Below are 21576 nucleotides of genomic sequence, written 5' to 3' on the forward strand. Positions count from 1 at the left end.
TCGTCTTTCTGCTGTAAGCGTGTGCTGTTCACAACGTGCAAGTGTGCTGTAGACAACATGGTTTATTCCTTAGAACAGAGGATTTTTCTGGTGTTGGAATTCCACCGCCTAGAACACAGTGTTGTTGCAACAAGACGAAGTTTTCAACGGAGGTTTAATGTAACCAAAGGACTGAAAAGCGATACAATAAAGGATCTGTTTGAAAAATTTCAATGGACTGGGAACGTGATGGATGAACGTGCTGGAAAGGTAGGGCGACCGCGTACGGCAACCACAGAGGGCAACGCGCAGCTAGTGCAGCAGGTGATCCAACAGCGGCCTCGGGTTTCCGTTCACCGTGTTGCAGCTGCGGTCCAAATGACGCCAACGTCCACTATCATCTCATGCACCAGAGTTTACACCTCTATCCATACAAAATTCAAACGCGGCAACCCCTCAGCGCCGCTACCATTGCTGCACGAGAGACATTCGCTAACGATATAGTGCACAGGATTGATGACGGCGATATGCATGTGGGCAGCATTTGGTTTACTGACGAAGCTTATTTTTACCTGGACGGCTTCGTCAATAAACAGAACTGGCGCATATGGGGAACAGAAAAGCCCCATGTTGCAGTCCCATCGTCCCTGCATCCTCAAAAAGTACTGGTCTGGGCCGCCATTTCTTCCAAAGGAATCATTGGCCCATTTTTCAGATCCGAAACGATTACTGCATCACGCTACCTGGACATTCTTCGTGAATTTGTGGCGGTACAAACTGCCTTAGACGACACTGCGAACACCTCGTGGTTTATGCAAGATGGTGCCCGGCCACATCGCACGGCCGACCTCTTTAATTTCCTGAATGAATATTTCGATGATCGTGTGATTGCTTTGGGCTATCCGAAATATACAGGAGGCGGCGTGGATTGGCCTCCCTATTCGCCAGACATGAACCCCTATGACTTCTTTCTGTGGGGACACTTGAAAGATCAGGTGTACCGCCAGAATCCAGAAACAATTGAACAGCTGAAGCAGTACATCTCATCTGCATGTGAAGCCATTCCGCCAGACACGTTGTCAAAGGTTTCGGGTAATTTCATTCAAAGACTACGCCATATTATTGCTACGCATGGTGGATATGTGGAAAATATCGTACTATAGAGTTTCCCAGACCGCAGCGCCATCTGTTGTTGAAAATTGTAACTACTGTAATTTCGAAAGTTTGCCTGCCTGAAAATGTACTGTTGTCCCAAGCATATTGCAACAAACGGTGTATTTCTATCGCTGCTCGTTTAGTTTTTATTGCCGTTTCAAATATACCGGTCATTTTTGAAACACCCTGTAACTGAAAATGGTTCAAATGGCTCTGAGCACTATGGGACTTAACATCTATGGTCATCAGCCCCTAGAACTTAGAACTACTTAAACCTAACTAACCTAAGGACATCACACAACACCCAGCCATCACGAGGCAGAGAAAATCTCTGACCCCGCCGGGAATCGAACCCGGGAACCCGGGCGTGGGAAGCGAGAACGCTACCGCACGACCACGAGCTGCGGGCAAGTGTAACTGACAGCCGCTCATACTGGCCCCCTTCCACAATTCCTACTACTTGTTCTGTCCTGTGGGTTTAGCAGGGCTTCTCACATACATTGGAGTGGAAGCTATACAAGTTTTCCTCTTAATTAAGCCCTTTTACAACGCAATCTGGCTTTGTTTACACAAGTCCGCTGTGAGGCCCAGCTCTATTCAAATGGAATCAACTACGACCAAGTATACCACAAACTATGATTCACGTGAGAACAGGGAGCTGTGAATATCATTTAACAAACCTACGGCGGTGCAGCAGTACTTTACTCCTTTACTCTGATTCAGGCAGCTGCAGTAAACGGTGCGCTGTGGGCGAGAAGCGGTGCGCTGCGGCAGCTGTATGTTCTGATGCGTCCACGAAAATATGCGAACGACGCAGTCTGGCGTCCTTGTTATCAGACTGTGGGAAACTTCCCTATGAGAGCAGATTTCAGTGTGAGGTGCACCCGTTCACTGGTCTGGCCAAACCAATTTGACTCACAAACACGAGAGTGCGTGCGGGAATTGTCAGACGTCCGACAGCCGACTCACGACAAATAAGTTCACCCTCATGACACATGTGATGGCTGAGATGGCATGCAGTACCACTGTTAGCACAGTTGGAAACTACCGCTGGCTCTTAGTCCATCGTAAGATACAGACCACCAGTCTCACCCACAAGGACAGACCTAAAGTCTTACACCAGGAGGGAATCAGGAGATGAAAAAAAAAAAAAAAAAACAAAGAATCACAACCACTTTCCACTAAGCCTCGGCACAGGAGCCGAATTAGCAAAACCGAAACCGCCACCACATTCCACAAACCAATCAAATTATACCCTACCCATTGAATCTCCCCTCTTGATTGTTTTGTTAGCCTGGTAGCCAATCCAGACCCAGCACTGGGGTTCCCATGCTGGGGGAGCAAGCCCCAACTTTACACATCCTGAGAGGATCCAATCAGCGACTCCAAATCTCTTCTGTCTCTCTCACAGTAAGCGTGGCCATGTTTCGGCAAAAAATATCTACATGGACGGGACCACAGTCCCTCATTTACGGAGTGATCTAATCTTTAGAGGACGACCATTTCCAATTCCTGAAAGAAGTGTTAAACTTCCCAGAAAGATGTGCACATGAAATATATGGTTTTGCTGCTCGCTAAAAGATGCTGGTAACTCCCTGGCGTCAAAGGGGGGCTACATTTCTGCCTCCACTAAACATGTAGACCAGCTACTCCATCCGTATAGTCCCAGGCTCAGTTTACAGCAGTCTCTCTCAAATGGCTTTCCCCACCCGTTTTCTGCCATCCACCTGCCGTCACAATGGACTGCCACCTGGCTCCGTAAAATGTTTTGGGAACTGGCGCCCTTCTGTCCGACCATAAGTGGAAGGGGGAGAGAGCTTTGGCCAGAAGTCCCTCTGCTGATAAGATCCACTGGTGCTGCTTCCCAGAATGACTCACATGGCCAGGTTGGTGCACTTAGAATTTATGCCCCAACTCATTTCTCTCCCTGTTATCCATCGCCTCCAATGTGACCCCATGGGTGCAGGTTCTCTACAGGCTACACATGCAGTTATACAGACATTTTGCACACAATTTCCCCATGTAAAAAAGTCGTAAACCATATATAGCAAAAGTGGCACTGGGGAACACCGAGATCATGAACTAAAGTATATTGATCTGAGCGACAATGTTTTTAAAGTGAGAGAGCGGCATGTCACTTCTCAATGTGAGCCAGGACTCCATTATAATGGAACCACATACATGAGCAAGATCAAATGGGATATCTCTGAACAATGTGGGTAGTACATTCCTCAGAAACAAACACTAAAATGACAAACTGCCTACTGGCTTCTGTCTCGGGTTCTTCGGCCGACGTTCATTTAATGATTTTTCTGACGTTTCGCCAGCACGAGTGGCTGGCATTGTCAAAGCTTCACCCTCCATTGCCGGTGGTTAACTGGAGCCGAGCTCGCGGGCGCAGACTATATGTACCTGGCGCGCCAACGTCCGAGGGCTTCTCCCCGGTCATTTCCGGTGCGGTTCTCCTCTTGCTACCTGCGATGGTCGTTCGCTGCAGTACGGGAAGCCAGGATCCGTTTACCTTAAGGCTTTCCTCTTTCTTGTTCAAACTGTTCGCGTGTTTTTGTATTTCTACAGCATCTCTGAACAAGCGCGTGTGATAGTGGTTCTCTACAGCCAGAACTTCCGTGTCGGCGAATTTTATTACGTGGTCGGTCTCATTCAGTGCGTGATCTGCCACGGCCGATTTCTCCACCTGCCCCAACCTGCAATGTCGCTTATGCTCCTTGATCCTGGTGTTAATGGATCGTCCAGTCATTCCGACATAAACTTTTCCGCATGTGCATGGTATGCGGTATATTCCCGACATTGCAAGTGGGTCTCTTTTCTCCTTCGCCGATCTAAGACACTCTTTGATCTTCCTTGTCGGTTTGAAAATCGTCTTTACGCCATGTTTGCGCAATATACGGCCGATTCTGTCCGTCACTCTGGGAATGTATGGCAGAAAGGCCGTACCCGACATTTCTTTTTCTGGTTCCTTACTTCGCCGAGTGTTTGGCTCAGATCGGCGAAGGAGAAAAGAGACCCACTTGCAATGTAGGGAATATACCGCATACCATGCACATGCGGAAAAGTTTATGTCGGAATGACTGGACGATCCATTAACACCAGGATCAAGGAGCATAAGCGACATTGCAGGTTGGGGCAGGTGGAGAAATCGGCCGTGGCAGAACACGCACTGAATGAGACCGACCACGTAATAAAATTCGCCGACACGGAAGTTCTGGCTGTAGAGAACCACTATCACACGCGCTTGTTCAGAGAAGCTGCAGAAATACAAAAACACGCGAACAGTTTGAACAAGGAAGAGGAAAGCCTTAAGGTAAACGGATCCTGGCTTCCCGTACTGCAGCGAACGACCGGCGCAAGTAGGAAGAGGAGAACCGCACCGGAAATGACCGAGGAGAAGCCCTCGGACGTTGGCGCGCCAGGTACATATAGTCTGCGCCCGCGAGCTCGGCTCCAGTTCACCACCGGCAATGGAGGGTGAAGCTTTGACAATGCCAGCCACTCGTGCTGGCGAAACGTCAGAAAAATCATTAGATGAACGTCGGCCGAAGAACCCGAGACAGAAGCCAGTAGGCAGTTTGTCAACAAGTGGCCACGAAAGCCTCAACAATTTTGTAAACACTAAAATGCGGTAATTAGGTGGAAATCCAACTGATACGGGCCTACTAACCAATCATTGGCTGTTGTTATTGAGGTCTTCAGTTCAGAGACTGGTGTGATGCAGCTCTTCGTGCTACTCTATCCTGTGCAAGCTTCTTCATCTCCGAGTACCTACCGCAACCTGCATCCTTCTGAATCTGCTTAGTGTATTCATCCCTTGGTCTCCCTCTACGATTTTTACACTCCATGCTTCCCTCCAGTACTAAACTGGTGATCCGTTGACGCCTCAGAATGTGTCCGACCAACCGATCCCTTCTTCTAGTCACGTTGTGCCACTAATTCCTCTTCTCCCAAACTCTATACAGTACCTCCTCATTAGTTACTTGATCCACATTACGAGATCGTTCTGTAGCACCACATCTCGAAAGCTTCTATTCTCTTTTCGTTTAAACTATTTATCGTCTATGTTTCACTTCCATACATGGCTACACTCCATACAAACGCTTTAAGAAAAGACTTCATGACACTTAAATCTGTACTCGATGTTAACGAATTTATCTTCTTCAGCAACGCTTTCTTTGCCATAGCCAATCTACATCTTTATATCCTCTCTACTTCGACCATAATCAGTTATTTTGCTCCCCAAATAGAAAAATTCAACAGCTCTTTTAAGTGTCATATGTCCGAATATAATTCCTTCATCATCACCTGATTTAATTCGACTACATTCCGTCATTTTTTTTTTTTTTTTTTTACTTTTGTTGATTTTCATCTTGTATCCTCCTTTCAAGACACTGCCAATTCGGCTCAACTTCTCTTCCAAGTTCTTTGTTGTCTCTGAGAGAATTACAATGTCTTCTGCACACCTCAACCTTTTTTATTTCTTTCCCATGGATCTTAATTCCTACTCCAAATTTTTCTTTTGTTTCCTTTACTGCTTCCTCAACCTACAAACTGAATAACATCGGGGACAGGCTACAACCCTGTCTCACTCCCTTCTCAACAACTGCTTTCCTTTCGTGCCCCTCGGCTCTTATAACTTCTCAAAATGGTTCAAATGGCTCTAAGCACTATGGGACTTAACATCTGAGGTCATCAGTCCGCGAGACTTAGAACTACTTAAACCTAACTAACCTAAGGACATCACACACGTCCATGCCCGAGGCAGGATTCGAACCTGCGACGGTAGCAGCAGCTCGGATCCGGACTGAAGCGCCTAGAACCGCTCGGCCACAGCGGTCGGCTCTTATAACTGCGATCTGGTTTCTGTACAAATTGTAAATAGCCTTTCGGTCCATGTATTTTACCCCCGCCACCTTCAGAATTTGAAAGGGAGTATTCCATTCAACATTGTCAAAAGCTTTCTCTAAGTCTACAAATGCTAGAAATATAGGTTTGCCTTTCCTTAATCTTTCTTCTAAGATAAGTCGTACGGTCAATATTGCCTCGCGTGTTCCAATATTTCTACAGAATCCAAACTGATCTTCCCCGAGGTCTGCTTCTACCATTGTCAAAAGCTTTCTCTAAGTCTACAAATGCTAGAAATGTAGGTTTGCCTTTCCTTAATCTTCCTTCTAAGATAAGTCGTAGGGTCAGTATTGCCTCACGTGTTCCAATATTTCTACGGAATCCAAACTGATCTTCCCCGAGGTCGGCATCTACCAGTTTTTCCATTCGTCTGTAAAGAATTCGTGTTAGTATTTTGCAGCTGTGACTTGTTAAACTGATAGTTCGGTAATTTTCACACCTGTCAACACCTGTTTTCTTTAGGATTGGAATTATTATATTCTTCTTGAAGTCTGAGGGTATTTCACCTGTCCCATACATCTTACTCACCAGATGGTAGAGTTTTGTCATGGCTGGCTCTCCCAAGGCTATCTTATGGAATGTTGTCTGCTCCCGAGGCCCTGTTTCGACTTAGGTCTTTCAGTGCTCTATCAAATTCTTCACGCAGTATCATATCTCCCATTTTATCTTCGTCTACGCCCTCTTCCATTTCCATAATATTGCCCTCAAGTACATCGCCCTTCTATAGACCCTCTATATACTCCTTCCACCTTTCTGTTTTCCCTTCTTTGCTTAGGACTGTTTTTCCATGTGCGTTCTTGAAATTCATACAGGTGGTTTTGTTTTCTCCAAAGGTCTCTTTAATTTGCCTGTAGGCAGTGTCTATCTTACCTCTAGTGATATATTCCTCTATATTCTTGCATTTGTCCTGTAGCCATCACTGCTCAGCCATTGTGCACTTCCTGTCGATCTTATTCTTGAGCCATTTGTATCCCTTTTTGCCTGCTTCATTTACTGCATTTTTATATTTTCTCCTTACATCAATTAACTTCAATATCTCTTCAGTTGCCCAAGGATTTCTACGAGCCCTCGTCTTTTCACATACTTGATCCGCTGCTGCCTTCACTATTTCATCTCTCAAAGCTACCCATTCTTCTTCTGCTGTATTTTTTCCCCCATTCCAGCAATCGTTCCCTTATGCTCTACCTGAAACTCTCTACAACCTCTGTTTCTTTCAATTTATCCAGATCCCATCTTCTCAAATTCCCACCTTTTTGCAGTTTCTTCAGTTTTAATCTAATAAATAATAAATTGTGTTCAGAGTCCACATCTACCCCTGGAAATGTCTTACAATTTAAAACCGGGTTTCTAAGTCTCTGTCTTACCATCTTATAATCTATCTGAAACCGACCAATGTCTCCAGGCCTCTTCCACGTATACAACCTTCTTTCATGATTCTTAAACCAAGTGTTAGCTACGATTAGGTTATACTCTGTGCAGAATTCTACCAGGCGGCTTCCTCTTTCAATCCTTACCCCCCAGTCCATATTCACTTACTACTTTTTCTTCTATTTCTTTTCCTAGTATCGAATTCCAGTCCCCCATGAATATTAAATTTTCCTCTCCCTTAACTATCTAATTTCTTTTATCGCATCATACATTTCTTCAATCTCTTCATCATCTGCCAAGCTGGTTGACATATAAACTTGTATTATTATGGTGGGCGTGGGCTTCTTGTTTGTCTTGGCTACAATAATGCGTTTACTGTGCTGTTCGTAGTAGCTTATCTGCGCTCCTATTTTTTATTCATTATTAAACTAACTCATGCATTACCCCTATTTGATTTTGTATTTATAACTCAGTACCAGAAGTCTTGTTCCTCCTGCCACCGAACCTCACTAATTCCCACTATATCTAACTTTAACCTATCCGTTTTACCCAAGAGGACGCCATCATCATTTAACCATGCACTAAAGCTGCATGACCGTGGGAAAAATTACGCCTATAGTTTCTCCTTGCTTTCAGCCATTCGCAGTACCAGCACAGAGAGGTTGTTTTGGTTGATGTTACAAGGCCAGGTCAGTCAATCATCCAGACTGTTGCCCCTGCAACTATTGAAAAGACTGCTGCCCCTTTCAGGAACCACATGTTTGTCTGGTCTCTGAACAGACAGCCCTCCGTTATGGTTTGGATTTGACGTGCAGTTGATCAAGTGCTGAGTCAGAGCTCATCTGCTACCTTAGCAAGCACTGCCTCGGATGGCATACAGTTCACTGACCTGTATCGCTGAGGCACGCAAGCCTCCCCACCAACGGCAAGGTTCATGGATCATGGGGGGAGAAATCACTGGCTATGCTGCCCAAAAGTTCATTTCAGGTCCTTGTTGATGACCATTCACAAGTGAATGGTGTGGATGCTGAACATGTCATACGTGTCTTTTGCGACTACTGTTTCTTATCTGGCGAAGAAGGTTTCAACGGATAAAAATACATATGTGGAGAAATGAAAGTCAACAATAGAATATTGCAATACCTACTATATCATCATGACGAAAGGAATGAATTAAGTAGTATTTGAAGCTTCCAGATTATGTGAATTGTAAGGGTGCAGTTACTGTTCCCGTACTACTGTCCACTTATTACCATGCGCAACATAGATTTGATGTGCAGCTGATCAAGTGCCGTGTTTATGCTCATCTACTACCTGAGCAAGCAACGCTTCGGATGGCGCACAGTTCATTGACCTCCGCAGTCTATGTGTTGTGGTACAACTTGCCCTCTTTGTGGCTCATCAAAAATATGGTGGGCTTCAGAGGCCTCCTAATATAAGAATTTCTACAGTTTCAGTTTCCTTGTGTGTACTTAAAAAGAAAGTCTGCTGACTCGAAAAAATGCTAAGCCATTTCATTACAGATGGTACCCTTCTGCTTGTAAATGTAGACTGCAGTCTTACAACCTTTGTGACTTGAACAGATCACAGCAACAAGAAGCATCAAGAGAAATGTCGTTTGGTGACTTTGAAAGTGATGTTAGAGATAGCAGACAGGGTTACAATTAAGTCAAGCCTTACGCATTCTCCGTGAAGAAGTCCTCGTACTCGATGCCGTTGAACGTGTAGCAGACGCCCTCGTCTGTGATGATCGTGTCGAAAAGCTCGCCACACGAGATGTCCTTGGACTGCCACCGGCAGCGACGTACAGTGTCCCAGAGGCTAGGAGCCACCTGCAACCGTCAACCCAGTCACCGCACCAGGTTCCCCCTTTACCACGTGTAGCAGCCTCACAGTATCACATATGGAAGCTTTGAACTAAGGTGATTGTTAGTCAAATATAAAATTACATAAATTGTAAAAACTTTCTTTAAAACCTTTTAAAATCTTCAAAAGTTTTACATATACTGCATTTAACACTAAAAAATGTTTGCAAAGTGACGACCATTGTCGGTAGCTTAACTACCATCTTCAGACCTGAGAAGAGACAGACCAATTAAAAAACTGCCTTAAGTAACCAGTTATGTAAAATTTTCTATTGGCCTACTTTTAAAACTTTACGGCGAATTACGATATCACATGTGGTATTATAAATGTAACTAGCAGTGTGCATGGTCCGCAACATTCTTATTTTTAATCTCGAGTCTTGCATTTAGAATACTACATGTGGTATCTTAATCCCCTGTAAATTTTTAAAAGTTGGATAACAGCAACTTTTACGTAATTTGTGACTTACGGAAATTTTTCTTTCGGTTTGTCTGCTCTCAGATCTGAAGACGGTACTTCAGCTACCGAAACTGGTCATGAGTTTGTTAAATGCAATTGAGTCAATGTATAGAAACGTTTTGAGAATTTTAATAAGTTTTAGAGATTTTTATATAATTTAATATTTGATTATCTGCTTACGGTCACCATCTCCTATTCTTACAATGTCAGATATCTTCTGTAAAGTGATTATGTTTTAATAGTCACCACATGGGGGTCACTAGAGAGTTGTCAACAGGGATTACTGGTCCTCGCCCCCCATCTGCGGTAGAAACTCATAAAAAATTACAAAATTCCCACGAATTTCTAGAAGTAAATGTCTACAATTTTGTTAAACTGCTGATTTAGCGCTTAGAGAGCAACAGGAAACACTGTGACTTTAGCAGTTTCTATACAGCGTGATTCAAAATAACTGTACACACCTCTTGGTTAAATGTATCTATCAAAATAACAGTAATATGTTAATTAAATTTTATCTGACATTGATATATTTCAGACTTATGCAGTAGAGTAGGAATCACAAGTAGAACACAAAATCTATTCTTCTCAGAAACCAACAATACAAAGGGAGCCGAAATCCTACAAATCCTCGAGAAATAAGCGAAAAATATACCTATTCAAAAAAGCAGATAAAAATTCACTTGACGCCTTCCTAAGAGACAATCTCCACTCATTCCAAATTAATAATATCAGTGTAGACCAGATGTGGCTTAAATTCAAAGAAATAGTATCGGCAGCAATTGAGAGATTTATACCAAATAAATTAAGAAACGACTGAGCTGATGCTCCTTGGTACACAAAACGGGTTAGAACACTGTTGCAGAAACAACGAAACAAACATGCCAAATTTAAACAGACACAAAATCTCCAAGATTGGCGATCTTTTACAGAAGTTCGGAATTTAGCGCGGACTTAAATGCGAGATGCCTATAACAGCTTCCACAACGAAACTTTTCTCGAAAACTGGCAGAAAATCCAAAGAGATTCTGGTCGTATGTGAAGTATGTTAGCAGCAGGAAACAATCAATACCTTCTCTGCGCGATAGCAATCGAGATGCTATCGAAGACAGTGCTGCCAAGGCAGAGTTACTAAACACAGCCTTCCGAAATGCCTTCACAAACGGAGACGAAGTAAATACACCAGAATTCGAATCAAGAACAGCTGTCAACATGAGTAACGTATAAGTAAATATCCTCGGAGTGAAGCAACTTAAATCACTTAATAGAAGCAAGTATTCTGGTCCAATATACCAATTAGGTTCCTTTCGGAGTCTGCTGATGCCTCAACTCCGTACTTAACAATCATATACAACCGTTCGCTCGACGAAAGATCCGTACTCAAATACTGGAAAGTTGCACAGGGCACACCAATATTCAAGAAAGGTAGTAGGAGTAATCCAATAAATTACAGGCCCATATCGTTATCGTCGATATGCAGCAGGACTTTAGAACGTATATTGTGTTCAAATATTATGAATGTTGACTCAAAGTCAACATCGGTTTAGAAAACATCGTTACTGTGAAACACAACTAGCTCTTTATTCACATGAAGTGTTGGGTGCTATTGACAAGGGATTTCAGATTGATTCCGGATTTCCGGATTTATGGAAGGCTTTTGACACTGTACCACACAAGCGTCTCGTAGTGAAATTGCGTGCTTATGAAATATCATCTCAGTTATGTGACTGGATTTGTGATTTCCTGTCAGAGACGTCACAGTCCCTAGTAATTAACGGAAAGTCATCGAGTAAAACGGAAATGATTTCAGGCGTTCCCCAAGGTAGTGTTATAGGCCCTTTGCTGTTCCTTATCTATATAAACGATTTGGGAGACAATCTGAGCAGCCGTCTTCGGTTGTTTGCAGATGACACTGTCGTTTATCGACTAATAAAGTCATCAAAAGACCAGAACAAACTGCAAAACGATTTAGAAAAGATATCTGAATGGTGTTAAAAGTGGCAGTTGACCCTAAATAACGAAAAGCGTGAGATCATCCACATGAGTGCTAAAAGGAACTCGTTAAACTTCGGCTACACGATAAATCAGTCTAATGTAAAAGCCGTAAATTCAACTAAATACCTAGGTATTACAATTATTTACAACTTAAATTGGAAGGAACACATAGAAAATGTTGTGGGGAAGGCTAACCAAAGACTGCGTTTTATTGGCAGGACGCTTAGAAAATGTAACAGACATACTAAGGAGACAGCCTACACTACGCTTGTCCGCCCTCTTTTAGAATACTGCTACGCGGTGTGGGATCCTTACCAGATAGGACTGACGGAGTACATCGAAAAAGTTCAAAGAAAGGCAGCACGTTTTGTATTATCGCGAATTATGGGAGAGAGTGTCACAGAAGTGATACAGGATCTGGGCTGGAAATCATTAAAAGAAAGGCGACGGGATCTTCTCACGAAATTATAATCTCCAACTATCTCCCCCGAATGCAAAAATATTTTGTTGACTCCGACCTACATAGGGAGGAACGATCACCATGTTAAAATGAAGGAAATCAGAGCTCGTACGGAAAGATATAGGTGTTCATTCTTCCCGCGCGCTATACGAGATTGAAATAATAGAGAATTGTGAAGGTGGTTCGATGAACCCTCTGCCAGGCACTTGAATGTGATTTGCAGAGTATCCGTGTAGATGTATCGAGTATCTACTGTACGCTTCCCCCAGGGCATGTTCAAAATGATATCCATGTAAACGTAGACATTGATGTGCTAGACTTCTCACCGCTCTCGGAATGTTGCACGCTCTGTTTTATCATTCTGCACAGTTGCGCAGCTATTTTCAATTCGCTGCTGAAGTTGTGCTGCATTCTTAGTTCCAACTCTATACGCGAACTCCCTCTTGTAGCCCCAAAGGTACGGGGGGGGGGGGGGGGGTTAAGGTCCAGAGATTTGGGAGCCAAGTAACTCGTCCTGTAAGACCTGTCCACTTATCAGGATAAGCAACTCTGAGATACTTTCTTGCCTCCCGGCTGAAAAGTGCGGGGCCACCGTCGACAAAGGAACATGAGTCGTTATGCAGAAGAACGCGACACGCAAAAAGCCAGTACTGACCAGTGATGTAATGCCTACCGCAAACGACACCCTGCATAACAACTCGGAAACTAACAGTGTAACAAAAAACTTTATTCAACGTTTCACTCTTATTTTGATTCATACATTACGCCCACGAATCACCCTGTACATAATACGTTTGCTTCTCTGTGCCGTTTCACTGTCGCGGCAGTTTGGATGCTGGCCAGAAGTCACGGCGTCACAGAACAGTGCCAAAATAGTCCACAGTCTTATCTCTGATGCTTCTATGTACAGCCGTTATCTAGCTGCAGGGACAGACAGTCGAGGTTCCAGGGTTCGATTCTGCGAGTAGGCGGGGGATCACAGTTTGTTTCCGTCTCCCACCCCCTCCTGTCCTGCGAATATTACTATCGGTCACCCACATTTTTAACGTGCCACAGACGGCTACCATTTTAATGTTAATAACAACAAAATACATAAAATATTTTAATGTAATAATAATAATTATTATGATTGCTTTGCATCAGTACATAGTACATCGCTTTAACATAACATCCCGAAAATTTGCAGTTCAGAGAAGTACAGCATTTGAAAAGCTTTCTTACGAAAATTCGTAACTTCGTCACTAATCAAGGAAAAGAATTGCACTAGAGTGTATCAGTCATAGGCGTTTGTACGGTAAATGCCTCACTAAAGATTAATAAGAATTTTTGAAGGTACTTACCTATAATTTTTATCTCCTGCCATGGCAAGACACCAAAATTTCTTGTGAGCTTACTGTCATTCCACCTTAAGCAATGTGTGAACATATGATTAGCGCGCATTATTGCCGGGCAGGTGATTGTCGCCAGCAAAGACACGAGCCAGAGGGCGTATATTGCGATCCTCGTAATCAACCAGGCACTGCAGTATCATCAAGTGAATCGTGTTATGCTGATAGTGGTAATGTTCCTACTAATGTTTTATTGCAATGTTGGTTGAATATTATGAAGGACCAGATGAAAGTATTTTAATAGAAGCGAACTGTATTCGCTAACAAATGGGAAGTATTGTTACTCATAGTGATAATGTACACGCGAACATGAAGTATTGTCAAGATATACTGCCGAAAAAAATAAATTAGTACACCTGGAAAGGAGGTGTCGATTTTGATCCGATGACGGCATGTGCCACCTGGGGTATAGTAGATGTACTTATAATGATTTCAACGTCGTCCGCCAACACATAGCATAATGGCATAACTACGAGAGCACCGTCCTTGTCTACCCTTTAATAGGGAGTGCTCACAGCCAGAAGGTTGTGTGTGGTGCAAACGTGTGAGGCAAGCAGGGAACCATGCCACAGAAAGGCACTCGTGCTTCATACTGCCAAATGAGCAAGTTTGAAAGAGATCAAACTGTGGCCTTCCAAACGGAGAGATGGTCCTTTCGGAGAACTGCCACGCAAGTTGGACGTGGTGCATCAGTTGGCAACGACGCTGGTATCAGCGGTCACGTAAAGATTCTCCCACCTGTAAATGTTGTTCTGGACGTCCAAGCAGCACAGACGCCCACCAGCGTTGTTGTATTGTAAGGGCACCAGTGGCAGATAGTACAGCTGCAGCAGCACAGATAACAGGGCTTGTGAGTCCAGACGAGTCAACACCAACTGTTGCGAACCAGTTATTAGGAATGGGGCTACGGGCACGCATACCTCTAATCCGTCTTCAACTCATGGTACGTCATCGATATGCACGGTTCGACTGATGGCGTCAGAGGATCACGCGGAAGACGGAATGGGATGCCGTGGTCTTCAGCGATCAAAGCAGATTCTGGCTGCACGCGAGTGATGATCGTTTGTGCTGATGATGTAGACCTGGTGAGCTCTGTCTCGTAAAGTGCATTCGTCCACCACACACTGGCCCCTGCCCTGGCCTTATAGTCCGGTGTGCGATAAGCAGCTCGTGGTCGTGCGGTAGCGTTCTCGCTTCCCGCGCCCGGGTTCCCGGGTTCAAAAAATGGTTCAAATGGCTCTGAGCACTATGGGACTTAACATCTATGGTCATCAGTCCACTAGAACTTAGAACTACTTAAACCTAACTAACCTAAGGACATCACACAACACCCAGCCATCACGAGGCAGAGAAAATCCCTGACCCCGCCGGGAATCGAACCCGGGAACCCGGGCGTGGAAAGCGAGAAGGCTACCGCACGACCACGAGATGCGGGCTTCCCGGGTTCGATTCCCTGCGGGGTCAGGGATTTTCTCTGCCTCGTGATGACTGGGTGTTGTGTGATGTCCTTAGGTTAGTTAGGTTTAAGTAGTTCTAAGTTCTAGGGGACTGATGACCACAGATGTTAAGTCCCATAGTGCTCAGAGCCATCCATCTGCGATAAGCTACAACTCTCTACCGGAGAGGACGCTAATCAGAAGTCGGTACGTGTAGAATGTTGTTGGACCCGTTCTTCTTCCGTTTTTACATCAAGATGGTGATGTGTTGTTCCAACAGGACAAAGCTCGTCCGCAAACTGCCCGTGAAACTCAACACGCCCCGCAAGAAGTGCAGCAACTACCGTGGTCAGCACCATCTCCCGGCTTGTCCCCAGTCGAGCACTTTCGGGATATGATGGCCGAGAAGTGATTCGTGCGACTCATCAACCAACAACTGTTATAGAATGAGATTTTCATTGTGCAGCGGAGTGTGCGCTAATGTGAAACTTCCTGGCAGATTAAAACTGTGTGCCCGACCGAGACTCGAACTCGGGACCTTTGCCTTTCGCGGGCAACTGCTCTACCATCTGAGCTACCCAAGCACGACTCCCGCTCCGTCCTCACAGCTTTACTTCTGCCAGTACCTCGTCTCCTACCTTCCAAACTTTACAGAAGCTCTCCTGCGTACCTTGCAGAACTGGTACCCCTGAAAGAAATGATATTGAGGAGACATGGCTTAGCCACAGCCTGGGGGATGTTTCCAGAATGAAATTTTCACTCTGCACAATATCCTTTCTTTCAGGAGTGCTAGTTCTGCGAGGTCCGGCACACAGTTTTAATCTGCCAGGAAGTTACAACTCTAATAGAACTGGTCGATCAGATGTGACATAACGTATCCCAGATAGTATTCGCCATCTGTACGACCGACTGGATGCAAGAGTCAGCGCCTCCATTGACTCCCGTGGCGGCTAAACCAAGTGCTAATACGGACCGGTTGATCTGTAAATGTAATCATTTCATGTACTACAAATGCTTGTAGCCTCTCCCCGATGTTATTCAATCTGTATATTGAGCAAGCAGTAAAGGAAATAAAAGAACAGTTCGGAGTAGGTATTAAAATCCATTGAGTAGAAATAAAAACTTTGAGGTTCGCCGATGACATTGTAATTCTGTCAGAGACAGCAAAGGACTTGGAAGATCAGTTGAACGGAATGGACAGTGTCTTGAAAGGAGGGTATAAGATGAACATCAACAAAAGCAAAACGAGGATAATGGAATGTAGTCGAATTAAGTCGGGTGATGCTGAGGGGATTAGATTAGGAAATGAGACACTTAAAGTAGTAAAGGAGTTTTGCTATTTGGGGAGCAAAATAACTGATGATGGTCGAAGTAGAGAGGATATAAAATGTAGACTGGCAATGGCAAGGAAAGCCTTTCTGAAGAAGAGAAATTTGTTAACATCGAGTATAGATTTAAGTGTCAGGAAGTCGTTTCTGAAAGTATTTGTATGGAGTGTAGCCATGTATGGAAGTGAGACGTGGACGATAAATAGTTCAGACAAGAAGAGAATAGAGCTTTCGAAATGTGGTGCTACAGAAGAATGCTGAAGATTAGCTGGATAGATCACATAACTAATGAGGAGGTATTGAATAGAATTGGGGAGAAGAGGAGTTTGTGGCACAACTTGACCAGAAGAAGGATCGGTTGGTAGGACATGTTCTGAGGCATCAAGGGATTACCAATTTAGTATTGGAGGGCAGTGTAGAGGGAGACCAAGGGATGAATACACTAAGCAGATTCAGAAGGATGTAGGCTGCAGTAGGTACTGGGAGATGAAGAAGCTTGCACAGGATAGAGTAGCATGGAGAGCTGCATCAAACCAGTCTCAGGACTGAAGACCACAATAACAACTACAAATGCACTGTTGCAACAATAAATCTCGACTGAATTGGAAACGTCTAAAATGGTGTACTAATTTTTTCCCCGACAGTGTATTTGAGAGTATGTCACCGATATATCAGCAACATTAATAAACTGAACTCTGCTCCCTGCGTATGGCCGAGTTTATGAACAGTACGGCACCACTTTATTGTCGTACTAGGTCACAAAAGTAATCTGAAATTGCTGATACAATACAGGAAAATAAATGCCTAGTTCTGGCAAGACACGTATGGCTAACAGTTATCAAATGTGAATTATAACTGGTTATTTTCAGTGAAGGATTTTAAAGATATATGCGTTTGTGTTTTCGATTCTGTGGTAGGCTATTTGGAACTCGCCTTGCTAGCTGCTTAGTACGATCTGTTGTAGCGCAGACAGTGAACATTTACATTCTGTGTGCCATCGAACAGTAAGTGAGTGATATGAAGTGTGTCTTGCTCTGATTGCACATTAGTGCATATACAAACACTATGCATGTATTAATTCGTAATGCGCCACTTATTGATGTGGGATAAACAGTCAGATATCATAATACAATAGTAACAATACAGTGAGAGAGGCGCTTACACCCTGTTACATGATCTACATATTTCATTTCAAGATTCAGCTTTCTTTAACTTGTTTGAATAGTTATTCGTAACAGTCCCGACAGTACTGGCCTAATTTGCAATTCCGACATTCTGTGTCGAATATAGTCACGTTTTTCTTCATTGCCAGACACATACACAAAAACTTTACTACACTGAGTACCAACGGTGGGTGATGTGGTTTCAATCCGACCGTGGAAGAAATTCGTGGGAGAGAGAGAGAGAGAGAGAGAGGGAGAGAGAGAGAGAGGATCTCACATTGTACTCCACCAATGATGCAATTTCGTATATTCGCCATTCTGTTGTTCACATTATTCTAGTTTGGCTTTTGTGTAATGCAGCCGATATATGCAAAGTTCAAGCGGTTTAGACTTCTTAAAATGAACAAAGAAATGATGGCTCAATTCATTCAGGGTTAGAGAAACAACATATGCCAGTCGTCAAAAGTATGTTTGGACAAATATTTAAAAAATGCAAGCTAATACTATTTGTGGATATTAACACGCTAAATTTCAAACGCTCTAATGACCTTCCTGTGGCCAAAAATCGCAGAGTTACTCTTACTTGCTTGTCGACTTATACTGGCTGTCTCATTGTCGTATTTTGTTTCTCTGTTACTTTTCATATTAACATTAGTAAATAATTCTTCTCCATTGCGGACGTACTAGAACACAGCAACTGTTAAAACTGAAGGTAATTTAAAGAGGATTAGCTGCAACCAACTGCCTTAATAGGCGCTTATTTAGACATGGTGACAGTCCAAGATGCCTGTCAGCCCATCTTCAGATTATTGTATTTATTTGTGGTGAACATTGTTTCCTTAGTAACAGCGTTTCAGAATTTTCCAACGGAAATTTTTGAGACAGCTATCGCGAAACACCGTAAGTTAAGAAACTGTGTTCAAGACATGTAAATGAAAGAGACACTGAGAACCGTAAGCGCCCAAAGCACAGAAACATAATTTTGAGAAAAATAGATGTTTGTGAAAATCAAATTTATGGACAAACTATCGGTCTCATAGGTAAGAATTGTTTCTTAACCAGATCTCAACAATTATACTTTCTAGTGTACCCACTCCAGGCAATGAAACATTAATTAATATTTAAGTTTACATTTATTTTTAATGTTACTTCACAATATTTACATGCATAGGCTAGTGACAATAGCGTCTTTTCACAATTGTAAAGTTTGTAATTAATGTGAAGCTAGATCAGAGCTGGTGCTAAATACACCACAGACACATACAATTACTACCCCTCCAACACTTCATGGTCCCCGTTATTATCATTTTAATTAAGTATGTTCTGTGGCTTGAGATTCGGATGAAACTGCCGATACACCTTCGATTACGAAGTATTAATACTGCATACATAATGTAGACACTAATTATGTTGTGTACTCTATATAACAATTGAGCAGTGCAGAACAACAAAATTTTACTTTTTGCTTTGGGCCCATTTGGAAATGATTATTCGAAATCGGTGATACAGCTTTTCGTGAATGTTCAGATACGGGGTGGATCACCTAACAACTGCTCCACAAATATTTCGGACATGGAAGGCACTATCGCAAAACTTAATTGTAAGCAAGGGCACGTATTTACAGAACAGACGCAGTTAAAGAGACGTTGACGAAAGTGCTGGTTTTTTACAACAGCTACTAATTTTCAAATGGGACAGTGCCTGTTGACAGTAAGATCCTAAAAGTAGCGTAAATGAGAATGTCAGTTGTGTTTGTTGCAGGAGCCTAGTGCAAGTAGTTTACAAGTTATTGTGTTGTGAACATTGTAAATGTCGACAGCTGTTTGTTCCTTCCTATTGTTTAAATGGTAGGCTACGATGTTATGTTCGTTTACATTGTTTTGTGTGTATACTTTGATTGCATTGCAACGGTACTGCCACTTACTGTGTAATAGTGGACGTAGTAGGACGTGCTTGAAAGATGGTATTTTCCAACGTGAAAAAAGTGGACGTGCTCATGGTTTATGATGAATATAGGAAGTATGCTGTTCGTTCATGTACCGTGTACTCCGAAAGGCATCCCAATAGCCGTAATCCTCTTCAAACAATTACAGATGATGTGAAAAGATGTATTACTGCTGCCTCCGTTGCAATTTCCACTAAAATGCTAGAACATGTGCAGCAAGGGTTGCATGGCAGACTGCAAGGTTGCGTTGACGCTGGTGGAGGTCATTTTGAGCACTGGCTTTGAGGCTCCGTTGGTTATTTACCTGTTGGATCTCACAGAGGTACTGAATTCACCTTTGTCTTTCGTTTGTCCTAGCTGATGTCACATCTAACAACACGATACATCTGGAGACTTATCAACATGTGTAGAGGGCTGCACATATGCACCCACGTGAAATTCACATTCGTTTATGCTAAAACTACTTGCACGAGAGTCCTGCAACGAACACCACTGACGTTCTATTTTAGTCAACTTCGATTGTAGTACTGTCAATAGACATTGTTTCATTGAAATAATTGTACCTTTTTTTTAAATATGTAGACATCTGAAACTCAGAACAATCTGTGTATGGGATGCATACGCGGATCCTTGCCTACCATTCCTGTCTGTGAAATACGCATATCACCTTCCGTTATAGAAATATTTGCGGTGCAAGTTTTAGGTGATTCACCATGTATGCATTGTGGGGTACATACAGGGTGTTACAAAAAGGTACGGCCAAACTTTCAGGAAACATACCTCACACACAAAGAAAGAAAATACGTTATATGGACATGTGTCCGGAAACGCTTACTTTCCATGTTAGAGCTCATTTTATTACTTCTCTTCAAATCACATTAATCATGGAATGGAAACACACAGCAACAGAACGTACCAGCGTGACTTCAAACATTTTGTTACAGGAAATGTTCAAAATGTCCTCCGTTAGCGAGGATACATGCATCCACCCTCCGTCGCATGGAATCCCTGATGCGCTGATGCAGCCCTGGAGAATGGCGTATTGTATCACAGCCGTCCACAATACGAGCACCAAGAGTCTCTACATTTGGTACCGGGGTTGCGTAGACAAGAGCTTTCAAATGCCTCCATAAATGAAAGTCAAGAGGGTTGAGGTGAGGAGAGCGTGGAGGCCATGGAATTGGTCCGCCTCTACCAATCCATCGGTCACCGAATCTGTTGTTAAGCGTACGAACACTTCGACTGAAATGTGCAGGAGCTCCATCGTGCATGAACCACATGTTGTGTCGTACTTGTAAAGGCACATGTTCTAGCAGCACAGGTAGAGTATCTCGTATGAAATCATGATAACGTGCTCCATTGAGCGTAGGTGGACGCAACTAAAACGAGCTCTAACATGGAAATTAAGCATTTGCAGACACATGTGCACATAATATCTTTTCTTTATTTGTGTGTGAAAAATGTTTCCTGAAAGTTTGGCCGTACCTTTTTGTAACACCCTGTATATAGCTAAAGTTGGTTCATGATAAAATTAACAGATTTCATGAGCACCTATGCATGCTAAAATCTCAAAGCTGATGACAGTGTGCTTTCGGCTCTAATGGTTATCAGCGCTTAAAATGAATGTCCTTTCAAAAACACGTGAGGCGTAATTTGTTGTTGTGGTGTGTCGGGAAAGGGGTACCATGATATCGGTGCGTTGTTCCAAAATCATTAACGTCACCGGCGCTAGAGTTTTGACATGTGATGAGCCGGCCAAAGAACTCACATGAAAGGGAGCGTCAGGTTTGTTCTGTATAAAGCGAATCGCTTCAGCTGTCTGCGTCTTGATGCACAGCCTCCCAGGTAAAAGAGTCCTAAAGGAGCAATCAAAACCAGTCGCCGTGGATTATGTGTTACAAACTTTACTCAGTTTTCATTCTGCTAGTATCGTGCGTGGAGCATTGTGACTTGGCCTGGCAGATGGAAATTTGGATTCTAGTTTGGTTTCCTATTTTTTGACTCAGTAGTGTCTGTGCAGGATACAGTAGCCGATCTGCAGTGAGCAGTTTTCGTTCAAAGCACTGGGCGAGTCCATTCGTTCATACGGAAGGGGAGGCCGACATTGTTTGCCTAATTTA

The 21576-nt window shown here is 43.3% G+C and overlaps 1 protein-coding gene across 1 annotated transcript in view; it reads right to left on the minus strand.

Annotated features, from left to right (window-relative positions):
- The window catches only part of LOC124616210 (pickpocket protein 28-like), a 146089-nt gene that overhangs the window by 69815 nt on the left and 54698 nt on the right, over positions 1–21576 (minus strand). Inside the window, exon 5 of the mRNA XM_047144513.1 lies at positions 9100–9251. Within this exon, the coding sequence (XP_047000469.1) occupies positions 9100–9251 (152 nt within the window). The remainder of the gene's footprint in view (positions 1–9099; positions 9252–21576) is intronic.

Source organism: Schistocerca americana, chromosome 5 (assembly GCF_021461395.2).
Source record: "Schistocerca americana isolate TAMUIC-IGC-003095 chromosome 5, iqSchAmer2.1, whole genome shotgun sequence".
Classification (NCBI taxonomy): Eukaryota; Metazoa; Arthropoda; class Insecta; order Orthoptera; family Acrididae; genus Schistocerca; species Schistocerca americana.